General features: G+C 42.0%; 1 protein-coding gene across 3 annotated transcripts in view; it reads left to right on the top strand.

Annotated features, from left to right (window-relative positions):
* Positions 1-12,448, top strand: part of ENAH (ENAH actin regulator) — a 52,612-nt gene that overhangs the window by 11,598 nt on the left and 28,566 nt on the right. For all 3 annotated transcript variants that reach the window (XM_072409920.1, XM_072409919.1, XM_072409918.1), the window contains exon 2: positions 11,878-12,043. In XM_072409920.1, coding sequence (XP_072266021.1) covers positions 11,878-12,043 — 166 coding nt within the window. The remainder of the gene's footprint in view (positions 1-11,877; positions 12,044-12,448) is intronic.

The raw sequence follows: 12,448 nt of genomic DNA, 5'->3' as shown, positions 1-12,448 counted from the left end.
AAATCAAGGCGCTCCTCTACTGATTACAGGTTGTTGGGGCAGGAGCAATCCAGACAGCCAGCAGCTGTCAGGGCCAACAACACTCTGCTCATTGGTATAATAAATCGGTTAGCTGCTGGTTGTTATGAAGCATTCTCTGCTGTATTTATTGTACTGTATATTATGCAAAAGAAAAGACGTGAATCTGAACAGTAGCACTAGTTACTATTGATATAGAAATCTGATGAGCACTGAGTAGTGCACAGCCATCTTTCAGGTAAGGTATCGATATGGGCTGACCTCAATTCCGTACCTGACTGTCCATAAACCGACCAGTGTATGGGCAGCTTTAGACACATGTAACTTTCCACTATACTATAGAACGGATTCACTTTTTGGGTTTAGCTCCAGTTTATTGCCCAAAGTGTGTACAAATATTTTTGCTTTAGTTAAGCCCCGATTTACAGGGCACGCTTGTCCCACGTGTAACAGTGTCAGCCCTGTAATGGAAACAAATGTCTTCCTAATGGTGTCCAGCAAAGGAGAGCTAAGGACAACAGCTGCTGTTGATTGATGAACAGAATGATTATCACTTCTTTCATTCACCTTCTTACAGTCTCTGCTCTCAGCTGTTGTGTCTGCTGCTCCTGCAGTTGTGGACAGGTGCTTCTCTTTTATGATTTCTCCCTTCTGTAGATGCATTCTTCATTGTGAAGACATAAGCAACATATCATTGCTGACCCCCACCTGAAACAATAGTTGCTTGGCTGTCATTGCAGTATGCTAGGTTCAGTGACCTAGAACAAGCATGCAGCAAGTTAAGGCAGAGTTCTTTATCTGTGGACTTTGCTGGGTCAGTAGTTAACGGCTGGGGTCTATAATGGGGTACATAGCAGGTACCAAAGGCCTGCAGGTTGGGCATTGGGACTTGGCCTTTATGGGAGTGTTCTTACTTTATTAAAGCTTATAAAAGCCAGTTAGATTCTTTATTTTATGTCTTTATATTTTATATTAGAAGAATAATAAAAATATCAAAGATTTTTTTTTGTTTTACTTCCACAGGATCACATTCCCCTCAAAAAGAGCCACCCTTCACAGCTGTCACCAAAACAGATGTCCCCTTTTCTCTCCTTGCATGGGTGACAACTGTAAAATTTTGGTTACCCTCCCCCATCCTTTTCCTATCAAGTGACGATATACATCAGGGCAAAAACTGAGTAGGAATTTTATTTTTAATATTTTAACATGTACTTCAAGCAAAGGTACATGTCCACCACTACCAGTGTTGGCTAGCACAGAAAAGGTGTTCTTGCTTTTATGTGGTCAGTTTAGTGGCAGATAATTCTTAGAGGAGTTTTTCTTTCAAAGAACACTGTTTTGTAATGATTAGCCAAGCAGCCAGCAGTGATGGTGCAGAATGGAGACTGTCACACTGATAAACACCCTATCTCATGGCCTGTAACATGCGCCTTTCACTTGTAAGATGGTGACACCCTTCCTTTCCGAATCTTCAGATCTGGAATGTACTTGTGATGTATTCAGCACAGCTTGGCCTGTTAAACCCGAAATATCACCATTATTCAAGAGTTTTGACCTATTTGAGAATATGCTGATATAACATTTCTAACATTAACTACTTAGCAACTCTTGACGTCAACAGAAACAAACTTGTTATAAAAGGTTTTTTTTTTCTGTGTGTTCTGTTGGGTGGATTTTCTCACTTTATGTCCTTGAGACATCAGCAGCATGCAGGAGAAATCTTTACACCATGTGTGAAAAAGCATCTCTTAAATTTTCATTGTTTTCTATTCATTGGCAAAGGCTGGGATCAATCGAATCTGCAAAAAGGGTATAGTCTGCAGTAAAAGCTTGATAACGTAACTATCCAGTGTGAGAGTGGCCCACAAGAGGACTGGAAAAAACCTCTGGGGCCCTGTCATATGTCCATAAAATTAAGGCTCTTTAAAGTGCCCTTTGCTGGGCCAGCTACTTTACAAAAAAAATTCCACTGTGCAATAGATATTTGGTAATTGATACTTAAAAATGTGCAATCCACAGCAATCGGCAACATACAATAATCTTTCTTCTTGTAACTTCAGTGAGGTATTCCAATGTACAAGTTGTTGGGGCCTTTGCAGCTCCCTCTTAAATAAGAATGCCGGTCACAATCTGCTTGACGGGCAGGGGGGTAACCTGTGCATTGCTCTGATTTCCACAAGTTTATCCAAAGAGACGACTTTGCAGATGCTCCTGGGGTAACGGCTGCATTATAGGGTGACCTGTACCCCTTGATAAGGAATTTCCAGGTGGTTGGCACTGCTTTAAATGGAATAAAATGGAGTGAAACCACCCGTCATGGGCCTGTTACCACTGTTTCCTGAGCTTGCATTCCTGACTCCTCGTTAATTGACTTACTCCAAGGCCGTGTTTTGCTTCTATGTTAAACATTCATTGCCTGACGTTGCAGTAGCTGCGGTTCGTTTGTGCTATGATGAGAGAAGGGGGGGATGGCTGCTCAGCCTATCTATTGTCAGATAACAGCTGTCCCATTCATTGGTGATTCCATCAGTTTCCTACTGCAAGGACATGTGATACTGCAGTTGTGCTCATTTCCTAAATTACTACCACCGCACACTGACCACATCATTTATGACATCAGTGTGTATGTGCAGTATGTCTGTATACACAGCAAAAGTAAAACTTGGATCTAACTTGGCACAGCTGCTGATCTTTCTGGCTGTGTTTGGTGCCAGTTTTTTATCCGTTTCTGAGCTGGGGATTGGTAAATTCTCTGGGATTCTAAACCACACATTGGAAGAAATGTGTTGTCTATGCTTGTCCAGCTTTAAGGCATATCCTAACCCCAAGGTTCTCTCCAGCCCCTTTTAGCTGGGCACACCACCCTGCACTTTTCGGTGCTGTTTTTGGGTGGTTACTAAAGAACTGGATCACAATACAATACATTTTTTACCACTCAGCTAACCCCATTAATGTAATATATTACAACTTGCCAGTGCCTAGGTTTACTGGCTACATTTATTTTCTTATTTTAAGCTTTCCACTCTTTCACCTGTGACACTTCCTGTTCTAGGGTGACAATCCTAACTTACTAATGTGTATCTATAAAGGAGCAGCGTTGTCACCATAAGAATGAACTGCAAGTCATTTCTCCTTCTCCTTTTCCCCCGGAACAGAGAGTAGTTGTGATCTTCCAAGATCACCAGGAACAATGAAACTAATAGGTACAGACTGCAAAAATGTATCCTCCTCTAGGATTTCTGGCAGGATCAGCAGGTATTGTTTTGTACTTATAAAACAGATTTACAAAATCATTTCAATAGCACCCTTAAGAGACTGAAAAGATTGATTAGGAGAAGTGCATTGTTGGGGCTTACTTTCTAAGATGACCGAGTGTTGGTTGTGCTGTCTGTGCCTTCCCCACCATAAACAGCTGATGAATGGATGGTCGTAATTTTATTTCTTCCACATGTGTATGTCTGAGCACCCATTGCCTTCATTTTTCTTTGATTTCCAGGTGGAAGGTGCAGTCTTTATTCTAGCAGAATGCAGGGTCAGCATCTGCTTCCTGGACTGTGATGGCAGCTCAGAGATCACAAAACCTTGGTGCCTGTTCAGTCCTTAGCTGTGTTCATAAATATCTAACAAAGATTAGCTTCCTGCTGCAGTCTCCCATTGTGACTTGATAGAGAATTACAACATTGCGGGTTGATCACTAGAGGAAACTGGGGAAATGTTACTTTCTCCTTGCAGCAGACTGATGACCTCAGCCTAGGCAAAGTCACCTAAAAGCTAAAAAGCAGAATGTCCTTGATAGAGGTACTATTTCTGTACTTTTCAAGTACTTTGTCACATGTCTCTTGCAGGGTGACAATCTTGTCTACCTGAACGCGACACCTGTAACGCATGCTGGTGGCATGAAGGAATCCAATGATCGGTATCGCATTAAGAATTGATGTCTTGCACATGTTAAATATTCTGTTAACAAACAAGCTGACTTTGGTATCACCTGTGTGGGAGTTTCAGATACCCCGCTGTGCTGATACACCTGGCAGACTTGCAGGTTCTGTACTCCTGTGAATAAGACCTAAATGGCCCGAGCTTAGCTCGACAATATGGCTGGAAGCACATCTTTAAGAAAATGCATAGACAATATGTCAGTGCTGCTCATTCCTAAAACTTATTGAACAATTTGATTGGCATTATAATAATTGTTATTCTTTTAGAAAGCAACCACAGAAAAGTTTGTCATCTGCCAGAATTTTGCAGAGAAGCATGCTTGGTATTTGTAGGGAAGCAATGGCCTCTCTGTAGATGTCCAACATGCTACCTGTGGAGTTAGATATATAGCTCTTCAATACATAGAGCTCATGCACCCTGCTGTTTGGAGATCCTGACTAGGCAGTGGGTGAGGGATTGGGAAGAGACTAAGACCTGAGGGATGGTGAAATGCGTTAGCGGAGATCAGTACCTGGTGGAAAATGTGAGTTGCATAAAATAAAATTTTTCCAAAAGGGAGAATAATGGTTGTGTGCTGCTTATTACTTTAGGGAGGGGACGGACCACTTTGGCAAACATGGCACTCGAGGTTGGAGATTTCAGCTACAATTTGCCTGAAACTGTACCAATTTTTTTAACCAAGGCCATATCTGTAGCACAAGAATCACAAAACTAGCTGAACGGAATTCTGAATCCTTCTTTTAAATATGTATATATCTGTGTTGGACTCGCACAGAAGGTGTGTGAGTCAGCCCCTGCTTATCAGAACTGTCATTTATCCCCATCCCTTTCCTCTCCATGGTCTATTCTTGGGCATGTCTGCATTCTTTGGCTTCTATAAAGTCCACAATTGTCCCCCCTTAAAAAGAATTTCGGAGCCGGTGGTGAATTGCTCCTTCCCAGGCCCCTGTCTGTTTGCACAGCCAGCCTTGCAAGGGAGAACTTATTACAAGAGGTGTTAACCCTCTGCCATTTTCCCAGCTGTTTATTCAGTGTGGGCCGATAAAAAGAAAAATTGCTTTGAATGGGTTTCTCCACAACTGCTTCTCTGAAGGACGGTTTGTGCGGTCGGTGCAATGACTGCCTGCAGCATTCTTCTGTGACGTATTTCAATGTCAGGGCTGCCTTGTGAAATCACACCTGCATGCTTCTTAAAGGTACTTTGTAGTCCTGTATTGATGCATAGAAAATTCAGCTGGTCTTCACAGCAAATATAATATTCAAGTACACCAAGATTGTATACAGCTGGGTATATTCTGCTTCTTGCAGAGTCCCACTGACAATACCTTCATTTTTTTCCCCCTTTCTATGAGGACCAAACCATTTTTGTTTAGGCATCATCCAGGGTGATTATTTACATAAATACAATATTGCAGCCTGACCACTGCTACAGAGATAGTTTTGCAGCCTGAAGGAGAGTGAGAAAATGCTTCTTATTGCCTGCAGCAAGCTGATGGCTTAATTTCTGCCTGGCAAGGTCACTGGTTTGGAGTATAGGATGGAACTAAAATTCCACTTTAGAAATTTGGGAATCAGGTAGGGCTTTATTGCACAAAGTGACAGGCAATGTCCCTTCTGCAAAAAGTATTACCTACTTGATCGAAAATTTGGGTTTCCGGGATGCCTGGTACACTACGTCTTCCCCTGAGAGCTAAATGAATAACATCATCCGGGCTGGCCAAGCACGATGGGAATGAGGAAAAGGAGGAAGATGATGGCGCCTTCATTACAATGGGATAGGTGAGTATAGCGGGGTTTAGTTCTGCTTTGAGAATTACTTTTCAGGATTTGATTCGTATACTTGTGAAAGTTCTGACAGGTGCACTTTATGATTGGCATATGAAAAACAAATGAAAGTGATGGGTAAAAAAGGTAACTTGTATGACTAGAACTCCTCTTAGAGTCGATTGTGTAGACTTTTGCAGCATAGGAGCTCTGGGACAACATTGGCCTAAAGCGTAACGAAACGCAATATACTCGTCTGGTCCCTTTCTTTTCGGGAGCCGCCATCATTTTACTTCTCTTCCTCGTTCTGATCTATAGCCGTCTTGATTGGCCAGGTTGGGATAATGTAACGGAGTTCAACCGTGTGTTGGTTATCCTGACAAACAATGCTGAGCTATGCAAGAAGATGAGAGGACAATCAGGCAAGTAAGAATGCTTATTGCAGAAGTAACATCTCCTGTCTCTATCTGCATGCCCTGCCTGATGCCAAATATGTGGTAAGTGTCCATAGCACACTTTCTAGTTCAGGGAATGAAGGCTGCCATGAGTATGGACCATCCATTGACAATAGCAAGAAGACCCTTCTAGGGCAAATTATGTGCAGAACCCCATAGGCTCCTTTTAATGGCGGTAATCCCAAAGTGTTATCCAACTGGGGTGGGTCCAGCTGTTGCATGATAATAGCAGTTTGCACTCCTTTGCACCTTTAATAAAGTCCCTTCTGCTTGAATCTGTGCAAGCTGCCTTCCTGATTCTCTGATTCAATCAGTCTGACGTTGTGCTCTCGATTTATATTCAGTTTTGTGACTGGGAACGTTGGCAGGCCAGTTTGGACATTGCCTCTAAACCCATTAAAGGGCGTTGCTGATTTAAACAGAACCTTTTTTTGTGGTTTAATCTTATGGAGCTGTTTAGATCGCTTTAGATTACCTCTTAACAAATTCTGCTCTCAAATATGAGGGTATACATTGTGAAAAGGGTCTGGGGTAATGTGCCCTCCCTACTTTAAATTAAATTTACTTTTTTTCATACGTTGGCTTTTTGCTTGGTCATCTTTACCACCTTCTACCGGAAACACACTTTTATCTGTCGTCCTGCTCTGTGTGCTTGGCTTTTAAATACCCATATCCTCCTAATGTCAAGTCCTAAAATACCTGTCTATTTTGGATGTCACCGAATCCTTTTGGAGCCAACCTGCAGCTTTATAAAGTTGTCTGGTTTTTGACGGAGAACCCTGGCTGGTAGTTAAAATTTCAGCCTTTGGTTTATTTTGGGGAATGGCACATTCCTTTTGTGGCCGTTACAGAGCTTTCTGTTTAAACATGGCCCTGTTAAGCTTCTGTCTGCGAACACTTAAAGGAGACACACTCTGCATATAAAAAAAAAAATATATATATATATATATATATAATTTTTTTTTCAGCAGTTTTAAAATTGTAGGCAAAATAAAAAAAAAACAATGCTCATTGTTCCTTGTCAAGGACGTTCAGATGAAAAGCTCTTGTTTCATCCTGGCTTTGCTTGTAGACACCATACCAGCCTGCTGTGTGAATTTACTTGCCTTGTGTGCTGGGAACCCCCTGATCTTCAGCATGTGGATCTGCAAGCCAGCGGTTCCTGACTCCACCCACCTCTGCAGTGTTGTGAAACCTGAATGTAGATGGGGGAACTATTGATGAGTGTGCTTCATTCTCTGCAGTGGGATGCACCACTTATAGAATGGTGCACAGCTGAAAGAAGGAGATTGCAGGTGTGGATGGCAGTAAGCCTCAGGCCTTTTCAATGGAACAGTGAAAGCTTTGCTTCATTGGGTTGCTTGCTTTTTACAATTTACATTTTTTTTTAATTTATTTATTTTTCATAGACTCTACCTTAAAGTAACCTTTGCCCATTTGTGGCATGTGACCTCCTGAAATGTGACAGTGCTGAGGTGTGGTGATCATTTGCTGGGGCCAAGCTCTCTGCCATTGTCCCCTGCTGCTCACTTTTGAACTTCTTTCACTTCCTTCACTGGAATGGGATCACTAGAAAGATGTGTTCCCTAAGGGGAGCTTTGAAGTTACGGGTAAATTGAGGGTGTCTCTTAAAGATGATTATTCCAAAATGCACCAAAACCCTCATCAGCGAAAGAATCAGAAATCTGCCTTTTCATCTTTAACTGTTTGTCCTGTTAGCAATGATTTGCCATTGTTTCATCATGACTGTTGTGTGTCATTTCCCCTGTATTCAGTGTAATAATTGTGTGATGCTCGCGCCTGTATAGACAGGTTGGTTGTGGCACAGCTGCACAGTCATCACTCTTGTAGCTACTTGCACCCTCATAGGAAATTATCGTACCGTCAGGTGAGCAAGCCGGGGCTGGCAGGGCGAGACTCGTGAGCACAGACATTTGTATACACCTCATTGTTGGGAGATTGTACCTTCACATTGTATCACTTTGTTCTTCCAACTCCATTGTCCTTTGTAACATTCAGCTCTCGGCACCTGCGTCCAGAATATAATGAGGGAACAACTACAGAGGGCAAAGACGTTTAAATTTTTCATGTTCACTTTTCCTGTTCTCAAGGTTACCTTGACTTCACCATAAATAAAATAAATGTCATTGTAATAGAGGACAAAAGTGCACCTAGATTTTGTGATAATGAGGTTCTTCCATGCGGCTTTGTTTCATGATTACCTGTAACTTCATGTTCGGTAGAAGGTGTAGTGTTGGCTTGTGTTTGGTAGAGTACATTGTTCCATTTTCTTAAATTGGTTTCAAATTTTAAAGTGATTGGAGAGATGTAGATAAGCCTGTAGGGGGAGCTCTCCGTCGCCCAGTGCAATTACTCTTAGGTTTGTTTTTAGCCGTACGGTGTGACATTAATGGACGTCTTGTGTTGCCAAACAAGGAGCAGATGCATGAATGGTGCAAGTCTTCAGGCTGATGGACAGTAATGGAGTATGCATGCATGCAGGATTGTAAGCAGCTCAGGCTTGGATAGGAGTTTTAATATATAGACAAAGTGCAGAAAACGGATAACTGATCTTTCCAAACAGTAATAAGCAATCGGGTGTCTGTCCAGGGCATGAGGACACAACCTTTTGAGGTTCTTGGTGACCTTTTCACATTGTCTGTATTCGTCTGTCATTTGTAACCCTTATTTAATGTACTCCGCTGCGTAATATGTTGGGGCTATATAAATCCTCTTTATTAATCCTCTTTATTAATATTAATAAGAATAATAACTGCAGGTGGGCACAGCAAGGACGTAAACTGCAGTGTGGCATAATCACCAGCATATGGCGATGTTTTAAATGTGTCAGCAGACCCATAGACTTTTATTGTGAGAAGCAGCAGTAAAGCAAAACCTTTCTGTAGTAATGCAAAGGAGGAAGCAAAGCCTGAGCAAGGAAAAAAAATGGAAACAAGTCTTTTCATGCTGCATAGATCGCCCCCTGCACTCTGTGTTGAAGAACACCCCTGTAACAGTTCAACACACCTCTTGCTGAGTCTGAGCTGGAGATCTCCCATAAGTAGGGAGCTTGAGCTATGTTGGTTGCAGATCTTTAAGTTTGACTTGGCAAGGGTGTCTGCAGAAAAACCTTTGCTTTCACAGCTTCTCTGCAGCATGCAGGCATGGGATAGGCTTTTTTTTCCAACTAAGGCTGTGGCTGATTTATAAAGAAAACTTGATTGTGAGCACCTTTTTGTTTTGCTGCACCTGGAGCGTATTCAGCCGATACCTAAAAGTTCAGCCGGGTTTTTAATGGTAATTTAGTAAAACAAAGGACATTGTTTTTTGAATTTGACAAAGCCTCACCCAGCAGTCCAACCCTTCAAGAAACATGCAGACATTTTTGTTCATTCTCTGATGTTAGGATTCTTCGGAGGCCTCTATTGGGCATGCACGGCATGTTTGAGCTGCTTTCTGTGCGTTTTGGAAAGCGTGCATAGCGGAGTGTTATTAATAACCGTGTATTAAACATAGATCTCAGTCTGCATTGACATTTCTGTGGGCGAGTCCCTAGTTCTCTCCAATGTACACTGGGTTTGTGACTCATAATCCTACAGGTGGCTTTCCCTTCCAAAACAAAGGCTTGAAGTGTTAAAGGGGAACTCTGGCTCTCTAGGGATCACAGCAGCCTTTTCCCGGTCAGTTTTCAGCAAAATAAATCTTAAAAAGAACATATTGTTCCTTTTGTATCCAAAGCTGAAATGTCTTAGCTGTATCTATACTTACAATGTGTCATACTTGTAACCTACATAACATTCTACAGCACAACGCCCCGCTACTTGTCCTATACCTCCTCTCTCATTGACAGATACCTTCAATTGGCAACCAGCTGAGCTGTCATTCTTTCAAGGTTAGGTTTGCAAGTTAGGTCTGGGTAAAAAGCTTCCAGTAAAGAAGAAAGTTTAATTTTTACCAACTCATCTTACACCCCCGATGCCTAGGCTAGTCTTGCTTTCTGCAGCATGATCCTAAGGAATACAGAGCAGCCCGTATAGACTTTTTCAAAGGTCTTGATTATGTTCTCATAGGATCTGGTTCATTCTACATTTTTGATGCACAATTCATAGGTAAATTAAGTGTAAATAAACCTTTTTTGGCCTATGAGCAATTCATATATAATTTTTTTTTTTTTTTTTTTTTTATCAGTTGATGGTTTCTAGCCAGGTAAACCAATGCATACTGATGCTTCTAATTTTGTCCTTAGCATCCTTATCCTTTGAGCGTTGCCACAGTATGACCAGGAAGCAATGCTGGCTGTTTATTAGGCAAATATGTATATTTTCTCCTTATGTGGGATTATAAAAAAAAATTTATATACATATAACTTCCCCTTCAGTGCTCATTCTACGGCTGTTCGGTGCATGCACCTGTGGTTGTCGGTTGTGGTTATTAGATCCTTTTGTGACATGACACATTTGTGGGACTGCGGTGTCCTGTTGCTTCACGAGTGGGAAGCCACAAGGTTTTGTCACTTAAAAACAAGCCGAAATGTCAGATTTGTCACCTCCTTAGCAGTGGCATCTGGTAAAGCAGTGTTTTTAAACAACAAGCAGATATATAATACGCACTGAAGCTAGTATGTGTTCCTTGTAAAGCCTCCAAATTAGTTTTCAGATCAGCAAGTATCCAAATCTTATCTCTATGGTCTGTAGTCACACAGGAGATGAAAGATGATTGCAGGCTTCCATAGTGGCAGCACGGTGGCTCAGTGGTTAGCACTCCAGCCTTTGCAGCGCTGGGTCCTAGATTCGAATCACAGCCAGGACACTATCTGCATGGAGTTTGCAGGTTCTCCCTGTGTTTGTGTGGGTTTCCTCCGGGTACTCCGGTTTCCTCTCACATTCCAAAAAACATGCAGTTAGGTTAATAGGCTTCCCCCTGAAAAAATTGACCTTAGACTACATTAATGACATATGACTATAGTAGAGACATTAGATTGTTAGCTCCTTTGAGGGACAGTTAGTGACACGACTATGGACTTTGTACAGCGCTGCGTAATATGATGGCGCTATATAAATACTGTATAACAATAAATAATTGGCAGTGTATGCTGTTCACTTAACACAGACCTTGCAGATTATTAATATTAAACAGTATTTATATAGTGCTGACTTATTATGCAGCGCTGAACAATAAATAGGGGTTGCAAATGACAGACAGATAACAGACAGTGACACAGGAGGAGGAGAGGACCCTGCCCAGAAGAGCTTACAATCTAGGAGAAGGCTTATGCCTTCCTTTTGCTCTGTTCAGCCATTGGTTGCTTGAGGTGTTGCATGCTCCTCTGTACTCTGCAGTGTTACTTTTTTTTCCCTTTGGCTTCTGCCTTTGAGCAAGACGGTGGGGTGAATTAAGGAAAGGCATGGGGGGTATTTTAGAGCAGACCTGCTGATTTGTCCTGGGTAGTTTTTTTACGTTCTTGGTTCTTGGGACCACCATCTCCAGTGGTGTTGATGGTCTTGGGGTGGGGCAGTGACACAAACTACAGAATTCTTTTCTAAAAAGCCTTCTTTACTCTTTTTATAGGGAGGTTAGTATAATAGTCAAAACATATGTGTTTGCACTGTCCTTTTAAAATAAATGTTTTTTTTTTCTTTGATTATACAAAATAGAATTGGTTTCCTTTTTACACTAACCATCTCCTCTTTAGTCCTTGCAGTGAACAGAGCATCTGCCAGGCCCGGGCGGCTGTAATGGTGTACGATGATGCCAACAAGAAATGGATACCAGCCGGCGGCTCTACAGGATTCAGCAGAGTCCATATTTATCACCATACAGGAAACAACACTTTCCGAGTGGTCGGCAGGAAGATTCACGATCACCAGGTATGTGGTATCTGCTAGCCCTAAAAAAAAATTGGCATCAGGCAGATTTCTTTTTGCAAAAAAGGACAAGCGACGTCTCTCCTGCAATAAGTACCCTTACCTGCCAGATCGCCTCCAATCTGTTAAAATTTGCTGGGCTTTTCAGCTTTGTTGCCAGGCATGCCCGGCAATCCTGGCTTCCTTTGTGGGTGTTGGGCCTGAATGAGCTCCTGCACCGGAATTATGTCCTCCTGGCCCGGCCAATCAAGATGGCCGAAGATCAGGATGCAGCAGAAAAAAAAGAAGATGGCGGGCCATACGACTGGACTTGTGCGTTTTCACAGGGTTTAGTCTTGCTTTAAATTATGGATAGTCTGGCCCTTTTGGCTTAATTTTCAAAGCAGGTAGGTGTAATCAAATGCAAAT

This window comes from Pyxicephalus adspersus, chromosome 4 (assembly GCF_032062135.1).
Source record: "Pyxicephalus adspersus chromosome 4, UCB_Pads_2.0, whole genome shotgun sequence".
NCBI classification, from domain to species: Eukaryota; Metazoa; Chordata; class Amphibia; order Anura; family Pyxicephalidae; genus Pyxicephalus; species Pyxicephalus adspersus.
This window is presented reverse-complemented; position numbering and strand designations above follow the sequence as displayed.